The sequence below is a fragment of the Zalophus californianus genome, chromosome 11 (genome assembly GCF_009762305.2).
Source record: "Zalophus californianus isolate mZalCal1 chromosome 11, mZalCal1.pri.v2, whole genome shotgun sequence".
NCBI classification, from domain to species: domain Eukaryota; kingdom Metazoa; phylum Chordata; class Mammalia; order Carnivora; family Otariidae; genus Zalophus; species Zalophus californianus.
The window spans coordinates 16,461,106-16,486,543 of NC_045605.1; the positions used below are offsets into that span (position 1 = coordinate 16,461,106).

A 25,438-nucleotide genomic window follows, 5' to 3' on the forward strand; every position below is an offset into this window, starting at 1 on the left:
AACTAGTTAGAATCAGGGATGGAACCTAAAGGCAGGACGCCTGGTTGATCCTGAGCCTTGTGCTTGCTTTCTGGATGTCTCTCTCTCTCTCTCTCTCTCTCTCTCTCTTTTTTTTAAATAATCATCCTCCGCTCTGGGAAAGACAGCAAAGTCAGTCTGTGCTAGGCAGCCCAGGCGTATGCAGAAGATCCCAGTGTGATGGCAAACTGCATTCGCTCACCAGACCCCTCCCAAGAATAGCCACTGGGCTCGGGAACCGTTTTCAGGGTTTGATTTAGAGACCATGCTCAGCATTTCTTTCCCCACTGCACCTCCTGCCTCCTGTACTTTCATTCATTTGAGGGCAGAACAGCTCTGTGTGTGGGCAAATCAACTGTTCTGTGAACTCCTCCCTAGACAGTCATAGCTCTGGGCTCTTCTCCACCAGGTGGGCTCCCAGGAGAACCAGAAGAGTCCGATTCAAAAGGGATCAGGGTCAAAAAAGAGAGCTCCCATCAACCCACGGGAAGGGAATGCCACAGGCATCTCGGAAGGGCTCTGAAGGAATGCAGTGTAAAGTTGCTCAAGTCCTGGGCACCAAGAAGTATTAGTGAGGATGCGTCCTTGGTGAGGGCACAGCCCCTTCCCAGAGTTATTAAACTTGAATGCATGGACTTATGTGCCAGAGGGAGAAGAAAACTTTTATGGGTTTAAAATGATGGGGTTTTTCACGCATGTGTCAGCACTAGCAATGCTAGGTCTTAAGAACTGAAGCCAAAGCATTAAATAACACGACTGATAAGCTTGTTGCATTTCCAGAGTAGGTGCAAGCCAGAAAAACAAGGATGCCTCTTTGAAATGTTTCTTTCCAGGAGGTGGCAACTCCAAGTGGCCCAGGCTTCCTAAGAAGCTATTAGTTTATTCAAGGGCCCCTGTCTCTTCTCCTCCTTTGCCTAGAGGTTTGATGCGGTCAGGAAGAAGATCCCAGTGTCCATAGGCAAAGGTGCATCTAGGCCGGTCTGTCGTAGGTCCGACTAGAGACCACGGAATGGGTGAGGCCATCTCCCCAGGCACTTCCCAGAGGCACCTGAAGAGGAGGGAGTCTTGGACTCCCAGGGAACAACCAAGAACCACGGAAAGAGGAGAGTCTCCCAAGCGAAGCTATAGCCAACATCTCCTGGGGGACTCTCAGCCTTGTTCACTGAGTTGAGCTACCTGCCTGCCCCCTTCCACCCCTTAAAATATATTTTTAGGATATTTTCATGAGCAACGTGTTTGCTGCCAACCCTTTATAGATCAGTTACAAAACAGAAACTGTTCCTTACTGCTCGGGAGAAGTGTAGAAGGGGGGGAGAGAGAAAAAAAAAAAAAAGTCTTGCCTGTAATTGAAGGCAGGTTGGGAGATGTTCACGCTTTGAAATTCTCCTTCTTGTGAAATGTTTATGAAACACTTTCCACAAACGAGTTATGCAACCAAGACAACAGCTTTGATCGTCTTCATTGCCAGTGATCTGTTCATTAGCGTTGGGCTGTTTCCCCCGGAGAGAACCATGTGAAACTGTCATGGGAGGGGCTAAGGAGGAGTACTCCAGCACCCCCTGCCCCATCACATGACCCCAAAATAGATGGTTCATAAGGAGGTCCACGGGTATGTCTGGGCCAGAACACCACCTTTGTCATCACCCTAGTCTATGCTGTCTCCTATCCCTGGGAAGTCTGCAGTACTGTTTTGTAAAAAGAGCACCAGGAAAAACGTCAGAGGATCATTCCCTTAAGGGACTTTTACCAGTGTCTTGTTATGTAACTTTATACGGATCTCTGAAGCTCTCTGGTCCTCCGTGAGATGGGAAGGTAAATACTCGTCCCCACACCCCCCCGGTTGGGAGGCGAAGCCAAGTAAGAATGTGTGAAGTCTTCCAGCTCTTCAGGGGGGGCTCTCTCCTCCCAGAAGGAGGCCACAGCTTTCTCAAGCAGGTGATGTCAGGGAGTTCATTGGGATTAGAAAAGATAATCATGCAGGATGACTTTTTACCTCCCTGGTCACTGCCCAAGACTCAGTGTAATACCTGTGCACAGTGCAGTGGGCGGAGAAAATTCTGAACTAATAAACCTTGTCTAATACACGGACAGGATGGTCAGTGACTGTGACAGGACAGAGCCCTCTGTGGCAGCCCATGTCCCCAGGGATTAGTCCGTCCTGAGCAGGGCCTGGAGAGAGATTCCATTTGCGTGAGAAGAACCACCAAAGGGACCCTGGAGACAGTCTGAGATTCCAGGCAGGCTGTGGGTTTGGTTGGGTTTTCACAAGTACGGGGGAAATTGGATTTTCACCCAATTTGCCTCGGGTTCTCACATTAGAAGTCAATGGGATTCCAACAGAAGCCTCTCTATCTCACCATCCAGATCCACAGCCAACACCCAGTTGCCTGGAAAGGCTCCAATCTTTTCCATTCGACAGCAGTGAAAGGGATTTTTTGATTTGGGAAGGGCTTTGTTTCTTAATTTCGTAGTTTCTTAGCCCGTGGACTCAGAGAATTGCCAGAGTGTGCTGGAGGCTGGAAGAGCCCTGGATGTGCCTTTCCTCCCTTCCTCTCTTTCTGAGACCCACCCACCAAAGCAGAGATTTTAAGAACTTGTCCTCGAAAAAGGAATCTCCTTTAGTGTCTCTCAATTTGGTTTGCATAGGACTCTCTTCTTTGGGGGTTACTGCCAGCCACTCACACCCAAAGGCTAATGAAGTATGAAAAATGAAAGAAGAAAAATGTTGGTGAAGCACAAAGTCAGGAGAATGACACATGAGGTTTGGGGTGGGGGAGGGGTGGTCAGAACGCCCCAGATGAACGCCCAAAGGGATTTTCTGCTATCAGTTGCTTCATTTGTAGAACTGGGAGGTCGGCAGTGCCCCTAAGAGGGTTTGGAGGGCAATTGATCCAGGAAGCAGATGAAAGGGTGCGTTTTCTTTTATGATGGCACTGGTTTCTGAAATTAAGTGTTGCAGGAAGACCTGGCACTGATTCTAACAGATAGCGCTCAGGTTGGAGGCAAAGCACATGTTTTCGAGCTCTGTCATAGCTGCACCTTATCTCCTTTGCGCATAATGAGTCTATAAAGGAACCCTGCCACTTGCCTCTGAGCTGGCGCCGTGCCAAGCCGCCCGCGGTGGACCGGCGTGCCTTTGGCTCCAACTTTCTGCGCTCTCCCTCTGTCCCCCTTCCTCCATCCCGCCTCACCCAACACCCCCCAACCCCCCCCCTCTAGGATGAGGGATGCCCTGGGGCAGGAGGGGGATCTAGAAGGGAGATGTGGGGAGGGGAGGCTGGTCCCCAAAGGCTTTGCTTCAGTAAAATCTCTTAGAGCAAACCTTAAGGGTGGTGGTGGTGGTTGGTGGTTTTAAATAAGTAGTCTTATCTATTCCTAGCTTTTTTAAACCTGCTAACAAATGTTTCCCTGGAATCTAGGATGTGAAAACTCTAATTTCTAGGGGAAGAACTAGGACACCAGAGCTTCTTAGACGGAGATGCCAAGCGTGGGTGGGAAGAGCTGAGGGGCACTGGGGGGTAGGGTTGGGGGCTGTCTTGGAAATCCCTCCCGCGTGGCCATGGCTTTAGGGTTTTCAGAAAGTCTCAATTCTCTGTCCCCACTGTGCTACTTCCGGTCTCTCTCCCTTCCTCCTCTCCAATTCCAAGGCTCCAGAATAGGTCTCTTTAGGTGAGAGAAGAGAGGAGTGATTTGGAAAGATGGTCCCTGGAAGAAGCACCCTCTTACCAATTTTAGTGTAACCCTGGCTTGTTGGTGCTGTGTAGGTCCGCTTTACCTAAGAACATCACAGCAAGCTGGACTAGACAAGTCTGCCAAATGCACTAGGGAACTGGAACTTTCAATTCCATTTTAGGACTGGAAGAGAGAAAAATCATATAGAATCATAACGGATGGAGAAACCAAGTCTCCTACAGGCGAAATGATGGCTGGAGGTTACATAGTAAGTTAGACTCAGGGTTAGGACTTAGAAGCAGGGTCTAGCTCCCTGTTCAACGTTCTCCTGACTGTATCTTGCCGGAGACTCTAGAGAGATGGGTTCTCTTTTTGTCTTTTATTCAATTAACTCACATGAATTCCCACTATGTGCAAGGCACCACATTTAGGACACTAGCTCTTTTCTTGGTCTCTGACGTCACTCAGTAGGATCTTCCTAGCTCTCCAGCCAAAGGGAAATCTTTCTTTTGTGATCCAAAGGCCATTTCTCTGCAGTGATGAAGCACAAATGTAGCTGTTAATCTGAACCTTTAACTTGGGTTAAACTAAGACAGGAGAGATTCTAGGATGTCAGTGACACTCCCAGGGTAGACCAGGAAAATGGTTCTATGGCCAAGAATTTCCATCAGAGAGTCTCCCCAGTGTCTTTTAAAAGGTATGGTCTAGATCCTATGCTCTTTGTCATATTATATGAATTCAGTCACTTGGCTCCCCCCTCTCCAGTGGACCTCCCGAAAAGCTGCCAGAGGGAAGTTTTCTCTGGGTGGGAGGAGGGGTGGCATCCTGCCCTGCCCTTGGACACCTGGGAAACCCACAGGTGGGTGGTTGTTGTGCTGTCATCAAAAGCTGGTGGATAGAGGCTAGAGAGGGTTTAGAAGCCATCGCAGGCCCCTCGGGCTGCAACTGCAGTAGTGACTATGAGGGAGACATGTCCCCACCTGTAGGGAGACAGGCAAAGACTGTCACCAAAGCCACATGGGCGAAGAGGCAGCTGAGCATGAAGAAGATGGGTAACTGTGGAAAACAAGTTGGGGATGGAAGGGAAACTGGCTCCCAGACTTGGGGATTTTGTGGACCAGGAATATAAAAAACAGAGTATGGGGAAAATTGATAAAGGGTTGCCTTTTTTTTTTTTTTAACATAATAAGGTGGCGAGTTTTTATTTATTTATCTGTTAAGATTTATTTATTTGAGAGAGAGAAAGACCGCAAGCAGGGGGAGGAGCTGAGGAGAGGGAGAGAGAGAATCTCAAGCAATTTCCACACTGATTGTGGAGGCTGACACGGACACTTGATCCCACCGCCCATGAGATCATGACCTGAGCTGAAACCAAGAGTCAGATGCTCAACCAAATGAGCCACCCAGGCTCCACGAGGTGGGGAGTTTTTACAATGCCATTTGGGGGGCGCCTGGCTGGCTCAGTCAGAGGAGCATAGGACTCTTGATCTCAGGGTTGTGAGTTTGAGCCTCACATTAGGTCTAGGGAGTACTAAAGAAAAAAATAAAAAATAAACAAAAATAAAATACAGTTTAGGATCAGCATCATTTCACAAAAGAAATTCTAACATCTCCCCTAAGGGAAAAAAAAAGAACATCATCTCAGAATTTAAAAGAAACATTTGACATCATTACAATATACTTATTTTTTCTCATCTTATTGAGGAAGAGGGTAAACTGCCCTTCGTACTGGCACAGCCCACCGACAATGCTAAGGGATGAGAGATCTCAGGTAATCCCTCCCCACCCGCTTACAGATTGTGACTCCAGAGCGCCACTCGCCTCTCTCTTACCAGCGGAAGGGCACAAGCAGGCAGGAATATCAAGCTGCAACCCCATAGGCACCATAGGCACTGAGCTAGCTCTTTACTCTCTGGGCTTGTCACTCATCCACTTTGACCTTTTCCAAGTCTCTGTTTCTGCCTGCCTGGGGAAGGCCCAGAACTGATGCTCTCCTCCTGCTTCCACTTACAGATCAAAACTGAGGACCTCAGTGACTCCCTGCAGCAGACCCTCTCGCATCGGCCATGCCACCTGAGTCAAGGACCTGCCATGATGCCTGGAAACCAAATGTCCGGGGTAAATGCCACCCCATGCCAGGGAGCCCTGATAGTCTCAGCGGGCCAGTGAGTTTAATTCAAGCCTTCTGCAACATGCTTCACCTCTAGACCTGGCTCTCAGGGAATCCAGATGGGTCTGAAAAACCACCGGGGAATGCGACGAAGGGATGGAGGCCTGGGGGTGGAAGTGGGATGACAGGGGAGCCCTCTTAAAGAGAAAACCTGGCTACCTCTACCTCTCTGGGACAAAAGGGAGCCGATCTTGCCAAAACAACGGACCGAGCAGCTAGGGGGCTGGTGTCTGCCAGCCATTTGAGGGGAGCCCTATGCTGACATCCACTGCTACAGATATAGAGCAGTTCTGTCTCCGGTGAGCCCACTCTCCTCCCTCAAGCTTTTGCATCAAAGCCAAACTAGAACAGAGTGCTGTGGGGGGAAGAAGGAGGCACCCTGAAACAGTAACGACAAGTGTCTGAGAGGGCGGACGTCCATGTGGCCAGCCCCTCTTTTGGTCTGGATGACCTGGGGAAGACATACTACCCTTTTCTAGAAAGATTTAAGATTAGAATGTGCATCCATTCCTTCTCTTCTTGATCCGGCAGGGGTTTACCCCGTCTCCTGTGCACTGAGCCTGGGGGTCTGGATCCCCCAAGCATTGAGATTGGTATTTACCCTTTGGGAGCTGGTGGAAGGAACCCAAGGGACACAGACTTTCTGTCTAATCAGACTTTTTGTATTAAAACCTAATAACTTGCTCCTTCCTCCAGGAAAGGTTCAGGCCCAGGAAATGGCTAAGACATGACTTTTAGCAAAGCCAAGTGGCGTGAGATTAAAAAAAGAAGATTAGATGATTGGGATTACATGTCATTTCTAGGGCGAACCTCTGAGAGATGGGTAATCCTCAGCCCGTGTCTCTGACCTTTACAGTCTAGCTGGGAGACGAGACTGACAGACACAAAAGTTGAATAACAAATCAAAGTTTAAATACGATGGGCAGCAAGGCACTGCTTGGCTGAGTACAGAAGCTGTAACGATGCCAGCATTAATAGAACAGCTACTACGTGCCAGGGACTTGAGCTACGCAGAGGCATAAGGCAAGGGCACTGCCAACAAAGTCTCCGAGTCTGGAGACCCCATGGGATAGATGGAGCCAGCACCCCCCGCGTGTAAATTCTGTGATGTCTGTGCTCCTCCCCCTCCCCCCACCCATGTGCAGGACGTGACCTCCCTCCATCCGCTCCAGCAGCTCGTGCTGGTTCCCGGCCACCTACAGTCTGTATCTCAGTTCCTGCTATCTCAGACCCAATCTGGGCAGCAAGGTAAGGACCCTGGCTGGCGTGTCCCACATCCGCCAAGTCCAGCAACATGCCACCACTGCTTGCTGGATGAGCGAGCCCAAGTGTGGGGTGAGTGGCTCACCCCTCTGGCTTTAAGACCGGCTTGTCTACATTGGCGCCTGGAGGAGGGACGCCCTGGAATTGCCCCTCCAGGCAGAGGATCCTCCTCTGCTTCTCCCTCTCTGTCTTCCTCAATTTCCTGGTCAGTACAGACTGAGGTGCAAGGTAGCCCGGAGCTGGGGGCAGGAGGAGGGGCGGCGGTACAGGGAGGAGGAGCTCCTGGGGATCTGCAGGGCGCGCAGGTCCCAATTCCTTGGAAATCCTTCATCTCCGCAAAGTGGGCTGCGACTCTGTCTGGGTAGAGCTGCAGCGCCACCCACAGGCTGTAGAGGGGGTTTTCAGGTGTTCTTTGGCAGGGAAATGGCTACCAGAGAAGGTCTCCTTGGCCCAGAGCAAACAAATTAGAATATGCATAATAATAGCTAGTATTTCTTGAGCATGATATGCCAGGAGCTCTGGTGAGTGATTTTCTTGACATTTTTCAAAATAACCTTGCGCGGTAGACAGTCATACTATGTCTCCCGTAACATAATAAAGTTCTGTAACAGTTTGTCTGAAACCTGTGTTCTGGGCCATTGCCCTGTACTGCTTCCCTCTCTCTCATCCCTACCAACTGGCCCAAGGGATGGAGGGTGTAGAAGTTTTCCACCAGTGTACGAATCCCAGGTAGAGGCTTTGGAAATCCAGAATCCAACTCTGTCTTCCGTCCCTAGCACCCGCCCGAATTACAGTTCCTATCCCTAGGTTCCACGGCATCTCAGAGCATTTTTATTATGACGAATAAGAACATACTTGAACCTCCAAGTATCTATTTTAGTCAAGCAGTGTCTATCATACTCCTAGAATAGGAAAGAGAAGGTAACAGTTAATTCCCTTCCTCTTTGGAAGATAGTGATATCAAAATGGCCCAGACATAGACATATAACCAATGAGGACAGTGTATGATAAACAGGGAAAAACAAAGAAACAAACAAAAACCCCTCAAAATTTGGGGTCAGAAAACTCATTGGTTAAATTTTTTTTTTTTAATCACTTACTAGCTGTATGTCCTTGGGAAAGTTAACCTAACCTCTCTGAATAAAAATAAAGTAAAATGAAACAAAACGGAATAATAGTAAAAAATAGAATAAGAGTAAAATTCTACCTCACAAGGTTATTGAGGGTTATTTGAAATAATGCATATGAAAAGGCTTTGTGCATTTCAAAATGCAATATACATGTTAGATGACTACTAGTATTCAAGCCTCTGACTCCTGGTTCAGAGCTCCTTATAAGAGCTTTTTGTTTATTTTAATAAGGAAAAATTAAGCCCTGACTTGTACAGACTGGGGAGCATAAAGGTCAGCATCAGCAGATCCGTACATCAGTGGCCCGGAGCAGCTTAGGGACAACAGAGACCCCAAGGTTTGAGTTTGTGCTGAGTGATCCCGGCAACCTGCCCCATTGTCTGCTTGGGTAGCTTGATGGCCCCATTCCTGCCTCGAGAGCAAGAGCTCCCTGCTGTGGCCCTTGCTAGAGGGAGGCCACAGTCATGACCAGAAACCAGGCAGAGCCCTTCATGGACCATTTCCCCGGAGAGGGAAGGAGAAAGTGGTCCTCAGGCAGTACAAGGAATGGGTAGAGACCATACCACCAGATAGAGTTTCCAGAGGCTTGGCCCCTGGTCTTCCCTCTCTCTCTGACCTTCCTCCCAAGTAGAAAATGTCATTCTGCCAAGAGCCCCTGGCCAATGGAGCTGTCTGGCCCCATCCCCTTGGTCGGGCATCCTTGCAGACTTGCCCCGGCCTTTGCAGCCTACTTCTGTAGGCACAATGGAGCTCGTCAGCGCCTCAGGTCCAGCAGCCTCTCCTTCCCTGTTGGATTTCTTCAGCCGTGGTTATCAGATGCCAGAGCAGGCTGCCTTGAGCCTCCTCGGCCCATGCACCAGTCCAGGCTGGCGGGCAAGCGGAAGGACTGGTTTGGGGATGGCTGTTTACATATTTATCCCCGTGTCTCATTCACCTCCACCTGTGTGTGGCAATGCCAGGGCCGTGCCTGTGGGGGCCCTATTCACAGGGCTCGGGGTGGGTTGAGGGACCTGACCAGGTCTCAGGGGGTGGGGACAGTTATCTCCGTTCCAGAGCTGTGGAGCGCGTCTTTCAGATGGCCTGGATTTTATTTGTTTGTTCCTTTGTCCCTCCCCTTTCACCCAGGTCTGCAGCCAAATCTTCTCCCCTTTCCACAGCAACAAAGCTCTCTCCTCCTCCCGCAGACTGGGCCAGGCCTGGCGTCCCAGGTAAACAACCCCATTCTTCCTGTTTCCTCCAGGAATGCCTCAGCTCTTGACAGAGAAGCTCGTTGGTTTCCCCCCACCTCCTGGATGGGGCACTTACCCCTCTGGGAAGAGGGACTAGCAAGGGATTATCCCTGTTCACACTTGGGGAACACAAGCCACAGCCATGAGAAATGATTGACCCAATATCACCCACGGAGCCAGAAGAAGAGCCCAGAGATTTCAGCTCCTAGGCTCTCCTGCTCTGTAGGGCAGGCCCTCCACTCTGGCCTTGAATGGGCCTTGGCTTCACTCACTCCCCTTAGGACCAGGGGTCAGTTAACTCTCCAGGGATGCCACGGTGACCACCAGCCCTGCAGCGGGTGCTCTCAAGCCCCAAGGAGGAGACCAGAGTCCCATAGGCCTGATGTCCCAAGACTGCAAGGCTACAGTCTCTCACCTCTGGGTCCCTCTTAAGACCCACTGTTCTAGACTGCCTCCTGCAGTGTGTGCGCATCTGTGGGTCAGGAGGTCTGCGATCTGTGAGAGGGGCAGTTTGCAGAGCTGCCGTGTTTCCACCCAGCACCTGGTTGCCATTTAGAAGGCACCTCTTCCTCTGGCCAGATGCAACCTCATGCCAGGTGTGTGGCTTGCTAAGCGCGGCAGGAGCCGTATGGGGGTTGCCTCGCCTCGCCTCGCCTCACCAGGGTGCCCCCGTGCAGTTAATAACCTGCACGGCTGCAGGACATGGTCTGCAGGGACAGTCGTGCAGAAGAGCTGGGAACAACTGCAACGCCCCAGTGTCCCTTCTCTGGGCTAAGATCTCCCACACATCACTAAGGACCCTGGCTATCGAGGGCTAGAGAGACCACTGACGGCATCTGGAAGGGGAGATGGTGCCATCTAGTGGCTAATAGGAATGGGAACACGGGAGTCCTGAACTCTTCTTCCTCCTGAGGACTCAGAATTTCATCATTACAGACTTAGATCTGGAAGAGATCTTACAGAGGCCTAAGATCAACTCTTACATCTTGCACTGTAAGAAGCAAAGAAACTGTTCAGAAAGTTATCAAGATCGTCCTGGGCAGCGGTAATAAGGGACTTGCTTAGGGTTGTGGCAATAGGAATAGAGAGGAGGGGGCGAACGGGGAGATGTTTGAAGAAGTTGAAGGAATGCAATTTGGCATCTGATTGGATGTGAAAGGGAGGGAGAAGAAGGTCTAGCAAAGAACTCAGCACTTGTCAGATTACAGAACAAATGAATCAAGGAAAAGGAAGTCTCAGGAGGGCTGAAGCTTTGCCCTGAGGGCCACCCCACCCTGCAAAGCAGGATCAAATCCATAAGGCTTCCGAATCATTCTGTTCTAAAAGATCCTTCACCAGGGAAAGGAGTCCTTCACTTCTCTCGGGTCCTTTTACCTTCCTCCTCTTAAGGATGCCCATCTGAGTGGTAAATCTGCATGTCTTGGAGGAGACAAGGAGGAAAGTTAACCCCAGTCCAGAAAAAGAGTGAGCTGGGAAAGGGAGAAAAGAGGGCAAACCTGGACCAAGTTGTCCACATGGGCAGTGGCCCTGGGACTGGACATGGTCCCTGGCCCCCTTGGTCTGGGATTTGCTCCTTGTGGAGTGATGGATGTCTTCAGGAGCCGGATTCACTCCTGACCCCAAAAGGGCATAACATGGACTCCAGGTTTTAAGGTCCATTTTTCTATGAAAATAACCTGAAGGAAGACTATCTCTTGACAGCCATAAATGAGATCAAGCTATATGTAGATGGCACTGGAATACCTCTGATTGAAAAACAAACCACAACGAAACACTCTCAGGAAAGAAAAGGATGGGTTAGAAAGTACAATGGCAGTCGCAAGAGTTTAAAATTCTATGGAAATTCTATTAATATAACAAGTCTCAGATATCCTCTGTTCTCTTCAGTTAATGCCTGTCGAACACCTCAGTTACTTTGCTTTGTGGAAAAGAACAGGCAGGCAAACAACCTTTTTCCCCATCCTATTCTGAGAATTGTTTTGGGAATCTTTGTAAACAACCCTGCTAGCTCCTTTTACGGTGGAAAACTGAAAGAAGGAAGTTACCTGCTCAGAGTCAAACAATGAGTCATAGCCTAAAACCCAGAAAGGACACCTCCCTGTCTTGCACTCCTACTGTTTCTACCCAATTATTCTAGCTATTTGCTGTCCCTTCATAGAAACCCTCAGTTCTCACTTCCACACCACTGAAAAAACAGGAATCAAGTGTACCCAGGGGTCTGTCATCCTCTAAGTGGACCTGTTAGTACACAATAACAGAAAATGCCATTTGATCAGTTGATTATTTGTGGATCTATTTGGCATGTGTTCCCTCTTAGGCAATTGGGCGCCCTGGGCTGCCAGGATCTTCTTTAGAACCTCAGCTGGAAGCGTCCCCACATCTCCCAGTGCCCAAGCATCTACCCAGCTCTGGAGGGGCTGACGAGCCCAGTGATCTGGAAGAGCTGGAGAAGTTTGCCAAGACCTTCAAGCAGAGACGCATTAAGCTGGGCTTCACACAGGTCTGGTTTGCAAGGAGCAAGAAGGAATTGGGTTGAGTGAGTGAGACGGGGCTTCCTGAACCTGGAGTTCTATGTACTTGGGGCAAGCCCATCGTGTCGCTGTGTCCCCAGAGAATAGGGCATGGTTGTCGTGGGTAAGGAAACTGAGGACACTGCTGGGGGACAGGGAGGACTGAAAGCCAGGCAAGGGGTTAGGCACATGGGCACAGCCCACTCGGAGTCTGAGGAGGGAAATGAACCAAATTCCCCGAGAGGGAAAACACCTGGAAGGGAGCCAAGGTGACGGGCAGGTGCTTGGAGGTTCTCGGCGTGCGTGGTTGGTGCTAGGATGGTGGGACAAAGGAGAGAAGGAGCCTGTCTCTCCGGCTTCTCCCTCTTGATCCCCACATGCAGGGAGATGTGGGGCTGGCGATGGGAAAGCTTTACGGCAACGACTTCAGCCAGACCACCATCTCGCGATTCGAGGCCCTCAATCTGAGTTTCAAGAACATGTGCAAGCTCAAGCCGCTACTGGAGAAGTGGTTGCACGATGCAGGTAGGCGGTGGAGACGCAAGGGTGGACAGTGCCCTGGACAATTCTGCAGGGAAGGGGCTAGTGGCTTGTCTGTGTTGGGGTTTGGGGCAGTCATTATGTAAGACCCCTTCTTCTCCTGAGTCTGGAACCATTTGAGAAATAAGACATGGGAGACAGGCAAGTGGAGATGGAAATGTCGGCTTCATTCCTGAGAAGGCCCTTTGGAGGACATGGCGTTAGGTCGGTGGCCCATGAAGACTTGGCCCCATTCTTTTCTCCACCAGAGACCCACCCAGTGTAGACCTTAGGGCAGCACCCCGGAGTGAACACACGTATCCACCTTGCTCTCTGGACCATGTCTAGGTTAGGAAGATAGGGAAGTGGGTCCTCTAGGGTCTCACGGGGGAGAGGGGAACGCCATAGACACAACACACGCCCTTTATCCGGCTAATCTTGAGTAAGTCTTCAGAAGGCAGGGAGTTACGGTGAGCTAGACTAGTGGGGAAAACTTCCAGCTGGAGTGGGGTTGGCAGGATTCAGTCCACAGGGCGACCTGGGAGGCATTCCAGGAGGTCAAGGGTGTAAGCCGAGGGCCAAGTGTTTGGAATACTTGATGGAAGAGTTTGGCGTCAGGGAGCAGTGTGGGACAGGGTTTCCCCACGGCATTATCGATGTCTTGGGCCAGAGCAGTCTCTGTTGTAGGAGGCTGTCCTGTGAACTGCAGGGTGTTTAGCTGCATCTTTGGTCTCTACCCACTAGACACCAGGAGCACCTGTCTCCCACTGAGACAGGCAAATACGTCTCCCAACACTGCCAGGTGTCCCCTGAAAGGGGGTGCAAAATCGCCCCCTGGCCGAGAACCAGTCGTGTGGGCAGAGAGAAGGAGCAGAGTCTGTGCCGGGCAGGACTCTAGTCAGTAGATACACGTGGATGAGTGGTCACTGTGGAGAGGAAGGATAGGCAGCCAAGGGGGTTACCCCCTCAGAAGTCCCTCCATGTGAACATGGGAGGGGCAAGGAAGCTGCCCCCGACAGGTTGTCCCTTACGCAACTCTTTTCGGATCACCGAAGTGAGAGAGATGACCAGAGGGGCTGAGGACCTTTGGGAAGAGGCCTTGTAGGTCATTTCTAGGGTGACCCCCTCCCTGATGCCTGAATCCTTCCTGAGGGGTATCCCTGCGCATTGGCCCTACAGCCTCGGCTCCACCACTTAAACACTGAAAAGAAAGTGACTTCAACACCAACATTCTGGCACCGAGTGCCATTGCTTTTAGCTCAAAACACCATTTCCCACTCTACTCAGTATTCACATCCAGGCATCCAGGCACCCTTGGGGAAAAGACAGACTCGCGAGCGTTCCTTGTAGGAGCTCTGCCTGCCCCCACTCACACCTACTCACATGTACCCATGCCGCCGATGGCCCAGTGTCCCTGAACCATGACCGCAAACACTGGAGGCGTGGGCGTGGGAGTCGCGGAGGACCTTTGCCCAGAGCCGTGAGGAGAAGCAGGATGTTTGGCCTGTTCCAGTTCTCCTGCTGGGGGCGGGGGCTGATCCTAAAAGAGCCACTGCAGAGCTCACCAGGAAATGGCGTTGGACCTCAAGGCCATGAACACCGAGCCTGCCCCAGCCAGTGCATTCTCTTCTCTGAGCTTCCTTTGCCTTTCCACCTCCCGACAGAAACGTCTCCATCAGACCCCTCGATGAACACCCCCAGCTCTTTCCCCACCCTCAATGAAGTGTTTGGTAGGAAGAGGAAGAAACGGACCAGCATCGAGACCAATATCCGCCTGACTCTGGAGAAGAGATTTCAAGATGTGAGCGGCTCCTCCGGGTGGGAGCGGGTGGGCTGATGTACACAATTGGATGAGCGGACACACTCAGGCCCCTGCGCACCACACCTGCCCTGGGAAAGGGTCAGAAAGCAAGTGCACACACCCTCTGCAGGCCCCCATATATGCCGATGAAAGGGACTGTCAGGAACTTCTTCCCCCCACTGACCCTTCTTGCCCTGACATTTTTTTTTTTTTGGCTCAACCTTTTAATATAAAAAATTCACTGATGTACAAAAATGTGAAAGTGTGACAATGACAACATATGAAATCCTATGATTGAGAGTCCCATCGAGTGCGCACCATGGTGCCCATGCACCCGCCCACGCGTACCCTGGTGTGGCCCTGACATCTTTTGAGGGCCCATTGTCCCTCTCGCTGGGAGAGTTAAGGAATGGGGTATAGGGTCCCAAAAGAGGGTGGATCTCTGTCTTCACCTGAGGTAAACCAGAGCCCTGTATAAAATTCTTTCTTTTTTCTTTAGGAATAGTTGACCTGCAGTTGACATATATTACGTTAGTTTCAGGGGTACAACAGGGATTTGACAGTTTATACATTACAAAGTGCTCATCATGATAAGTATAGATACCATCTCAAATTCTTTACTTTCTATGCATGAATTTGTATTTTTTTAATTATAAATGTAGTAAATGCTCATTGTGAACAACTAGGAAAACACAAGGAAGTAGAGGGGGAAAAAAATCTACCATCAAATGGCATCTACCTGTCTTTCCTTCTTTCTTCCACATGTATTTAAATGCTTGTGATCATATTATACGTACACTGGTTTGAACTTGTAGCAAAAGCATATTCCTGAGCCAGCATGTGGCAGTTAATAATACCAGCTACGTGCCCTGTGGGAGCTGGGGAAGGGAAGAGGGGAAAGCAGGTGTGTCGAAACAGCTTCTAATCAGGATCCCTTAGGTACCAGCTTCCAGAGCCTCAATCCACACCACACCACACATGTCCCTAGAGGAGGTGCCCTTGGCCTCATTTAACATTGTGGGCCCGGGGCCTCCAAGACTGCTGCCCACTCCGGCAAATCCGCCAGGGCATCTGGCTCAAGGATCTGATGGCCGCTTCTGGCAGGATGACAAGAGCTGGCTTTTCCTGTTGATTAGTTTCTTGGAGCAGCATGAGTAAGGGAAGGGGGTGTAGGAAGGAGGGAGAGGGGCTGAGATCAAAGATGGGGTGGAAGGAGAGGTTGGAACAAGAGAATGGAGAGATAGATACACACATTTATAACATATAGCTATGTATAACACATATATCTCCTCAGTCTCGATGGATCCCCATGCTTTGGCTCTATTTTTTCCTATTTGGAGGTAGGACAGGAAGTAATAACACAAGAAAAGTTCATGAGGGGAACGTGGGTTTCGGGTGCCCCACCCAACTCAGCAGGAGACGCCTCTTTTCAGAACTTCTGAAGGGAGAAGGGAGAGAAGCGAACCACATCTATGGATCCTCTGTTCTGTGGCAGGCCCCATGCTGGGCAGTTTACCCACATTTCCTCATTTTACCCTCACAACAATCCTATATAGTAGACATTATTATTCTCACTTCATAGATGTAAGACCGAGGCTCAGAGAGGTTAAGGCAGTTTCCTAAGGATACACAGTAACTGATAAAGCAAGCCAGTATTCCATCCTAGGGCTGATTCTAAAGCTTTTGATCCATCTCTTGTTCTATCTTGTTTCCTTGGAACATCTGGCCCCCATTGCCTGATTCTTGACCCTATTCCCTGTTCTTCCTGACCACATTTTATCCCTTTGGTCTCTGTAGAACCCCAAACCCAGCTCCGAGGAGATCTCCATGATTGCAGAGCAGCTGTCCATGGAGAAGGAAGTGGTAAGAGTCTGGTTCTGCAACCGACGTCAGAAGGAGAAGCGAATCAACTGCCCTGTGACCACACCCATCAAATCACCTGTCTACAACTCCCGCCTGGTGAGTGACCGGGAACCAAGCTGCCACCCAGCACTGGGGGAGGGATAGGAATGGTGCCTGGAGGGCAAAAAGTCTTCTCCATCCTGGGGAAGATGGCAGTCGGGAGTTGCGAGGGGCATGCCATAAATAAATAAATAAATAAATAAATAAATAAATAAATAAATAAATAAGCAAGCAAAAATATGCCGTATATAGAATCTACATAATATAAATGAGAATAAAGAAGAGTAAGGGGATTGAAAGTAACTGTGGGGCGATGCTTTTTTAATAGAGAGGTCAGAGAGGACCTCCCTGGTCAGGTGACATTTGAGCGGAGCCCAAAGTGTTGAGAAGGAAAGAACTATCTAGAGCAAAGAGTGTTCCAGGCAGAGGGACCAGCAAGTAAAAAGACCTGGCATGTTTGAGGGAGAGGAAGGAAGCCAGTGTAGTTGGGGCAGGCTGAGGAAGGAGAGAATAGGAGGGAAAGTCAGAGGAGTAACGCAGAGCAGACCACCCAAGCTCATGGAGGTCGCTGAAAGGACCCTGGCTTTGAGTTTGTATGAAGTAAGCCACTGGAGAACTGTGGGCAGAGAAGTCTGAGCTGGCTGAGGTGGGCTGCTGCATGGAGAATAATCTAGAAGCAGGACACGGGTGAGGAGAACTACAATACCCAGGCTGAGAATAGAGGTAGCTTAGGCTAAGAAGGTAGCCATGGCAGTGACAAGAAGTGGTTGGATTCTGAATACACTTCAACCATGGAGCCAACAAGATGTGCTGACAGCTCAGATACGGAGTATGAGAAATGAAGCCAAGGTGACTTCAAGGGTTTTGACCTGAGCAACTGGTCGGAGGTGTTGCCCTGTTTTTTTAAGATGATGAAGAATGCTGGAGGTACAGGTTTGAGGGAAAAGACTAAGAATTTGGAGCTGGTCATCAGATTAAGCTAGACGTGCATCTAAGCACCCAAGAGGAAGTATCAAGTAGACAGTTGTATCTATGATTCTGGAGGTCAGGGCTGGGAATAATTTGCAGTTTAGGCAGACTTGGAAGTTTGGGGAATAAGAAATATCTTCTCCCTCCAGGGAGAGAGAGTGCCTGGAGGGTAGAGGTGAGAAAGTTCTTCCTCATCTTTGGGGTTGATATATATGGTTAGAAGGTTAAGGGAACTGAGGACAATGGTATTGTCCTCAAATCTTCCAGCACTCAGAGATGGGTGAAAATCAGCCTTGTCTGGCGTGGAACATAGCTGTCTCATAAAAATGACACCATTTGTTCGTTCTTTCACCAAACATTCGTTGACCACCTACTATATATTGATCTTTGTGCAGAGTACTAGGGTTACACAAATAAATAACATCTCTCCCCTGTCCTGGAGGATCTCACTGCCTAGCAGAGGAGACAGACAAATAAACAAGTGATAAACAACATGATAATTTCTTGAGGAGAACTTAGCAGTTGCAGCTAATAAAGCCTTACAAGGTGGTGGTTAGAGTAGGCTTCCCCAAGGAGATAATTAATACCTGAGCTGAGTCTAAACGGACAAGGAGTGAAGAGGCAAATAAGTGTAGGGTGGAGTTCTCATGGGGGAAAGTATGAGAACAGTAGGATGGAGCAGGGAGGCTGAATGTATGACACGTTCCCGGAACTATAGGTGGTTCCCTGTGGGAGGGATGTTGAGAGAGGAGGCTGGACAGACCAGCAAGGGCCAGACTGAGGTGACGATGTGTAATGCTAAGGAATTTGAAGCCTTAGAGGAGTCACTGAAGGATTTTGAGCAGGCCATTGGCATCATCAGATCTGGCTTTTGGAATGATCACTCTGCTGTATAAAGGGTGGTTTTGAGAGACGCAAGACTGGTTGTAGGGAAACCAGCTACAATGTGTTTGCGGTTATCCGGGAGAGAAGTAATGAGGGCCGAAGTAAACGTAGCGGGTAAGAATGAGGGGATGGGAGAGACTCAAGAGATAATTAGAAGGTAGAATTATTAGGTCTTGGGTAATGAATGGGAAATCGGGTGGGGGCAAGGAGAACGATGAAGGAAAGGGAATACTCTGGGCTGACTCTCAGCATTTCAGGTTGGGTTGATGGGGCAGGGGGTATGCCATTGATGGAACAGGCAAACACAGAGGGAGGAGCTGATTTGGGAGTGGGAAGAAGTGATGATCCCCATTCTTTACATCCTTATAATGTACAGTGAAGCCTGTGGGACACCCAAGTGGGAATGTCCTTGGGCACCTGTGATTATGGGTCCGCAGGTCAGAAGAGAAGGCCAAGATAGAGACATGGATCGGGGAATCAGAAGCATAAGGTGGTGGCTGAAATCCTGGGGGAGGAGGAGCTCAGTTACGGAGTTTGCACAAGGGAACCAAGAGAAAAGTCTAGATCTTAACCCTAGGGAACACCAGCATTTGAGGTACAGGTCAACGAAGAGGATCAAGGGAGGACACTCAGAAGGAGGAGTCAGAAGAGGCAAGACATTGCAGTGAAGATGTGAGGAGCCCTGTAGGAGTGCTCCGGGAGCCCAGAGGAACACAGATCAAAGACACTCCAATCAGAATGGAGTTTGGGAGGGCTGACCCCCTAATTTGTTTGCAGAACAAATTAGAAGTTAGTGAGAACAACATACCAGACAGGAAGAACCATCTGTGAGAAGGCACGGAATTATAAAACAACATGCTGCATTTGGGGAATCGCAAGCATTTCCATCTGGCTGAAGCAAAGGCTTGGGGACAAAGAGAAGTTGGTGAGGGCTGGATCACGATGGGCCACAGATACTAAATTACCCCGCAAGCTCTAGGGAACCACTGAAAATCTGAAGTTGGAGGCAACATGATATTCATTCACAGTTCCTTTCTTAAATATTTATTGAGTACCCACCAAATGTTTGGCATTGGGACACGGGGGTGCACAGGACACTTAGGATCCCTGCTTGCAGTCCAGCGGGGAAAGCAGACATTGAATAAATGCTCTCTGGGATGAAATCTCCAGAGGGGATGCAGGAGGATTTAGAGGACCTAACCTAGGGCAAGATGTCAGGGGCTTCTCGGAGGAATGATGCTCAAACTGACAGCCAAAGCATAAGTAGACAGTAATGGGGGTGGCGGTGCACAGGGAGGAGAGAGTGTAGGGAAGAACATTCTAGGCAGAGGAAAGAGTGTATACGAAGGCCCTGAGGCTGGGCAGGCTGGAAAGAGGAAGCATAGCAGGCTGGAATGGGCTGCAACCCAGGGAGGGTGAATGAGGAGGCTGGAGTGCTGGGCGGGGACAAGGTTATGTCGGGCGTGTTAAGGAAATGGAGCCATGTCAGAAGAGCACTGAAATCTTTAAACACAGGGCTTTGGGAAGTAGGTTCTCAATTTGGTTCCCACATGGAGAAAAGCAGTGGGAAGCATAGAGGAGCTGGGAAGGAGCCTGATACCTTCTCATCATTCATGCAACACATATTTACTGAGCACCTGCAAAGTTCCAGACATGGTAGTAGACACTGTAGTAGAACTCCTCAGGCATCATCCTGCCCTTGGAAGCTGACAGCCTAGTTGGGGAGAAAGATGTTAAATAAGTAATGACCGTTCATGCTTGTGATGTTATGAAGGAAGCAGAGGGAGAAAATGTTCTGACTCTATCTTCTCAGGTCTCACTGGGACAGTCTCCTTGGCACTAGGACATAGTTTCTTCTGCTCTGATATGAAATGATCTCCAGGATATACAGTTAAGCCAAAAAAAAAAAAAAAAGGCACCAACCACTGTGGGCAGAATGCTACCCTTTATATAAACAATTGAAAAGGGGGAGTCATATATAAAAGATATATATATCTGCTTGCATATGCACAGCCTGCCTCCAGAAGGAAACAGAAGAAGCTGGTCACAGTGACTAAATACATTATTTATTTTAAAACAACAACAAATTTCTCGGGTGTGCCAATAGGGAGGGAAGGAGGGGGAGGAGAGGGAGAGAGCTGGTTGATAACATCTCTTACCACACGGCCCCACACCTGTCCCCACCCTTCGTGGGCCCCCTGCCTAGTGAGGAGGCTCCTTGTAAATGGGCAAGTAAGTGAAGACAGAAGAGCCGCAGCTGATTAATTGGGAAATGAGTACATGCTGCATCCTGTTGGGAGGGGATGATCCAAACCAGGGAGGGGAGGAACATCGAATCCCAGCTCCCCGAACAGAACTTCCTTCCAACGTCCTTCCCCTGTCCTTGCTCTGTCGGCGTGAGAAGAATGAAGCGGAAGCAAGGTATGCAGACTTCAGCTCAGATGAAGAGGTGAACAGCGTCCAGAGACAGTCGGCGACTAACTTCGGGGAGGAAGGCAACTAACATTTAACAAGCCTGGCGCTCTCTGTCAAGCATTGAGGGGGAAGCTTTATGGATGTTATCTCATTAAATCTTAATTAAAAGGAAATATAGGGGAGGTATTAGCTCTGTTCCATGGATGAGAAAACCAGATCTCAGTGGGGTTAGGTCACTTGCCTAAAGTCACATGGAGCGATATGGTGGAACCAGGTTCTCACCCCTAGATCTGTTGGGCCCCCAAGTCCATTCTTCCTATTACATCTTGTTCTAGGTTGTGCTAAGGGAGTAATCTGAAGGGGGAGAGTCCTGAAGGGCTTAAACTGAATCCTCTTAAGTCCCTTCCCAATCTCAGAGTTGATGATGCTGTGAGGTCCCCAGGGCCAAATGAAAAGCTTCAGGGTCCAAAGTTCAGCCCCTCCAGTTTTTTGTGGGGAGTCGGGGGTCCTCTCCTACATCAGGCTGGGAAGCTGCTGGGCTCTGCTGCCCTGAGCAAAGGGATCTTTTATTAAAAAAAAAAAAAAAGGACTGGGGACTGGCGAATAGATAGCCAACCAACAGTGTCTGCCCCAGCAGGAGCCAAGAGGCATCACTCATCACCCTGCCTGGCTGTGCGGAAGAGCCTCGCCAGGGGCCACGGCAGGGAGGGCAGGGCCCGGTGTCGGCAGCGGGCAGCCCCTGCCAGAGCGGGCCAGAGCTGAGCCGATGCTGCATGTGATCCACAGGCCTTCTTGTGGAAGTGGGGGACAAAGTGTAGGTTTGGAACTAGGCAGTCATCAGGGAAGCTGAGCCCTGCTGTCTGCCCTCTGGGGACCCGGCACCCTAGGAGAAGCACTCAAGATCGGAGAAAGAAGCAGACACAGACATTTACAAATTCCTGTTGCCTTTCAGGTCTCTCCCTCTGGGTCTCTGGGCCCCCTCTCTGTCCCTCCTGTCCACAGCACCATGCCTGGAACAGGTGAGCTTTGCCATGGGGTTTCTGCATAACTCCAGAAGTCCTTTCAACAGGGGAATGGTAGCGGTGAACGGTAACTGCTTAGGTCAGCATTCCTTAAATGTCTTTCAAAGGCTAGGAAGATCTGTGCTAGGAGAAGAAGGGTTCCACCATCGAGTAAGTTTGGGAAATGCTGGAGAAGCTAAGATGAAAGCAAGTGTTTGCTTTCTGTCTTAGTTGCCACACTTCTCAACACCGGAGTGCATTTAACATCCCTAAAGGAGCTGTGTGGAAGGCAGGGCTTCCCAAACCAGCTTCCTCCCGAACTCTATTTTTCAAAAAGGAGTTAGAGACTTTCAAAGAACTAGGAGGGTGACCATCTGTCTGGATATGCCCAGGACCGTCCTAGTGTCTGCCTCTTGTCCTGACATAACGTTTGCACTGTTTCCCACTCCTCGGAGTGTCTTGGCTTGCTTGGATGGTAAGGTATCTGTCACCTTACTCCCGGCGCGCTGTTCGGGAAATCCAAAAATAAGCATCCAAATCTGCCATTTTACAGAGGACAAAAATGCGCTTCGGCGAAGTGAAGCAAGGCACCATGGGCCAGAGTCGCTTGGTGAATGGCCAGGGACCGAGACTTGGGGCTCCTCTCTCCTGGCTGTGTTCTTTCTAGAAATCTGTGTATCTTTTTTGTGGAGATGGGCACCCCAGAGACGCTGTGTTCTCAGATTCTCTTTCCCTCTCCTGTTCACTGTTCCCTCTCTCCCTCCTCTCCTCCTTTCCAAGAGTTCCTGTTCTTTGGCCCCTCCTGTCTCTTGGTCTGGGGCTACATATGCCCAGCCCAGGGTGTGTGCTGCAGTAGGATGATTTTGGCATCTGTCCTTTTGCATTTGGCAAGTCTCGGACCTGCAGAACCAGCTGTGCTGCTCTCCAGGGCCCGAGCTGAGAGGAGTATTTATGATGAGAGCCCCTCTGGGCCGGGTGTTGATGCTAACGTGGCAGGAGGTGGGCAGGTGGGTGGGAGGCAGGGAGGAGTGGGAGTTCTCTGGAGAGACATGTCTGAGGGCTGTGGCAGGAGGTCCCAGGACCCAGCAGCATCATCTCCCCCTTGTTTTTGCCTCTCTTCATCCTCAGTAACGTCATCCTGTTCCCCAGGGAACAACAGCAGGTCTTCATCGCCCGGCTCAGGACTCCAGGCCAACAGCCCCACTGCATCTCAAAATAACTCCAAAGCGGCAGTGAGCTCCTCCAGTTTTAACTCTTCGGGGTAAGGTGGAGGAGAGAGGACCACGACATCCTAGCAGGGTCGAGGGACACGTGAGAAGTTGGGTCCCTAGCTCTGGAAAGAAAGCTCGTCACAGGGCTGGAAAGGGGAGTGGGGTGGCAGGGGTGGGGGGGACAGAGTGAACAGCTGGGCTGGACCATATCCCTAGGGAGGAGGCTTTAAGGAGAAGCTTCGGCCAGGGAGCCGTCCTGGCAAGGAGCTGATGTCAACAAAGCCAAAATTTCCATCCTCACCGGGAGGGTGGAAATTTCCAAACACTCCCGTTAGAAAGGGCCAGGTCCTTCAGTGGGCTTAGGAGTATTCCTCTTCATGCCGGGAACCCTGTTCTTGGGGTGTTGTGGCGTGAGCCGGAGCAGCCAAGTGTGGCTGACAGAATGAGAGAGAGGACTACCGCTGCCTCACTCGGACTCCCACCTGTGATGCAGTGAAGGCAGCGGCCTCCGGGGCCCACGAGTCAGCTCCTTTTGAAAGCTATTCTCGGAGCAGGTGCCTTGAGAGATTCTTCCCTGAGTCAGAACAAAGCAGAGACTTGAAAGTTAGGCAGTCGCCCTGTGGGAGGAGATGAATCCTCTTGTCCAAACCCAGGCCATTCAGCAAGGCAGCCAGCTCTTACCAGCCCACGGTTGCACAGCCCAAAATACTGGGGCTCCTCAACCTCTCCCACCACAAAAGGAGGACAAAAATCCCATATAATGCACATTTTTAAAAAAATGCTTTGAGATAGGAATTCACCTACTGCAAAAATTGCCATCTAAAGTGTACGACACCTGGATTTTAATGTATTCACAATTTTGCATAACCATCACCATAATCTAATTCCAGAGAGAAACCCCGTACCTGTTAGGAGTTCGTTGCCCCTTCGCGCCTTCTCTCATCCTGTTGGCAGCGTTAGGATTGACTCGCTTCTTCTTCCTTCCAGATCTTGGTACCGATGGAATCATCCCACCTACCTCCACTGAGGCCAAAAAGTTTCTCCGAATCCACCTGGCCCTGCATGTCCCCCTGGGAGGAAGGGAATCACGCCCTCTCTGTATGGACAGACCACTGTCGGAAGAGAGGAAGAGAATCCCCACTGTCAACCCAAGCTCTTGCTTCTTCAGGAGTGAGGGTCTCCAGAGATCCGAACTGTGACTAAACCACGCGCTGGCTCCGAGTGCTCTTGAATCACACCCCCCCCCCGCCACCAGGTGTTAACCATTTTCACCTTCTTTCCCTGTGCTCCAATCCTCTAGTTTCAAATACTTCACACGGCTTCCCTGTGGCAGTAGTCTTTCTCAGAAAGGACACCTTGCCGTTATTTTCCAACTCCTCTGTGGGCCTCTGAGGACAGCAGTTTGCCCAGTGTGCCGAACAACCAGAAGGAGAGATCATGGTTTTGACTCCAAACTTGGCCCCAATCTCTGAACCAATCTCTAAAATCTGTGAAAAGATTGGAATCTGACGTCTCCACCAAAGCCTGGATGCTCTCTCTGTTGAGCAAACTTTTCTGACTGACTCTTCATTTCACCCCATGTTCTCTGTAGCCCCGCCCCCTTTTCTAGAACCAAATCCACTCATGATGGCCTTTTCCAGGATCCCTCCTCTTTACAGAAGGCTGAGCCACCCTCAGTCCCCTGGGCGCAATTCTCTGCCCACAGGTGCTCTTCTGTGTTCTACACCTGCCCCAGAGTTCAGGAGTGTTTATTCCTTCTCTCCTTCCTTGTCCTTATCTGGTCGTCTCTCCCTTCCCCGGGCTGCAGGAGGAAGAACAGAAAAGCAAACACGTAACAATTACGTTGGCAAAGTACCTGTATATAGCCCCTTCCTGTTTTTGCAGCTACGTTGTCTCCTTAATGTGGAAATTTCCAGCTAAATGTTTAACTCAGGTGTGAATTTTGAAGATATCTCTGTAATATTTTATCTCCTTTTTAAAAAAAGAAAAAGAAAGGAAAAAAAAATGCCAAAGTGTGAAATACTGTGCTAGCTTCCACAAGAGAGTTCCCACATGGGCTGGGAGTATTTGTTGACTTCTCGGGAACATTATCTCTAGTCTCCTTCTTTGTGGGCCAGTGTGTAGAGATGTAACATGAAGCCATTCCAGAAATGGTAAACTTAAAAAAAAAAAAAAAGACTGTATAGCCAAGAAAATGTTGAGACTCAAAGGAATCTCTCTGTTCCTAAATAAATTTGTATAGTTAAGATAAAAATGATTCCACTATTGATAAGAAGAGGGTTAGGTTATTGTTCCGTGTCTTTTGTTGAGGGGAGGGGATATGAGTGCATATAGTGAAATGGGATGGGGGGGCACCTGGCTGGCTCCGTCAGTGGAGCATTCAACTCTTGATCTCAGGGATGCGAGTTTGAGCCCCACATTGGGCGCAGATATTACTTAAAAGAAATGGGATGGGGAAAAATTTTTCAAATTGGTGCATTAAGTCTGTTACTCCCCAGACTGATGCTAAAGATGACAAACATTAATACAGGGCTTTGAGGAGTTCAGAGTTCTTACTCTTTTTGACAGAACTACCTTGAGGGCAGAGTAGCAGGAAACTGGTGGGAAGATTTTTAAGTGGGAGGATGGTAAATGTTTAAGGTCAAGTCATTCGGACTTTAGAGATGGAAGCAGAGGCTGAAAAGCTCATATTGCAGATATCCTGAAGGTCAATTATTAAATATTCACAATGGGAATCAATAGA

At 49.7% G+C, this 25,438-nt stretch overlaps 1 protein-coding gene across 5 annotated transcripts in view; it reads left to right on the forward strand.

Moving 5' to 3' along the window:
• The window catches only part of POU2F3 (POU class 2 homeobox 3), a 74,001-nt gene extending 49,091 nt beyond the window's left edge, over positions 1 to 24,910 (forward strand). For 4 of the 5 annotated variants that reach the window (XM_027579932.2, XM_027579935.2, XM_027579936.2 and 1 more), the window contains exons 4-13: positions 5,704 to 5,808; positions 7,006 to 7,108; positions 9,379 to 9,461; positions 11,800 to 11,982; positions 12,376 to 12,517; positions 14,176 to 14,312; positions 16,110 to 16,271; positions 21,436 to 21,502; positions 22,613 to 22,745; positions 23,683 to 24,910. In XM_027579932.2, the coding sequence (XP_027435733.1) occupies positions 5,704 to 5,808; positions 7,006 to 7,108; positions 9,379 to 9,461; positions 11,800 to 11,982; positions 12,376 to 12,517; positions 14,176 to 14,312; positions 16,110 to 16,271; positions 21,436 to 21,502; positions 22,613 to 22,745; positions 23,683 to 23,722 (1,155 nt within the window). In that variant the 3' untranslated portion in view covers positions 23,723 to 24,910. The remainder of the gene's footprint in view (positions 1 to 5,703; positions 5,809 to 7,005; positions 7,109 to 9,378; positions 9,462 to 11,799; positions 11,983 to 12,375; positions 12,518 to 14,175; positions 14,313 to 16,109; positions 16,272 to 21,435; positions 21,503 to 22,612; positions 22,746 to 23,682) is intronic. The other variant, XM_027579934.2, reaches the window with a different exon arrangement.
• The last annotated feature ends 528 nt before the right edge of the window (positions 24,911 to 25,438 follow it).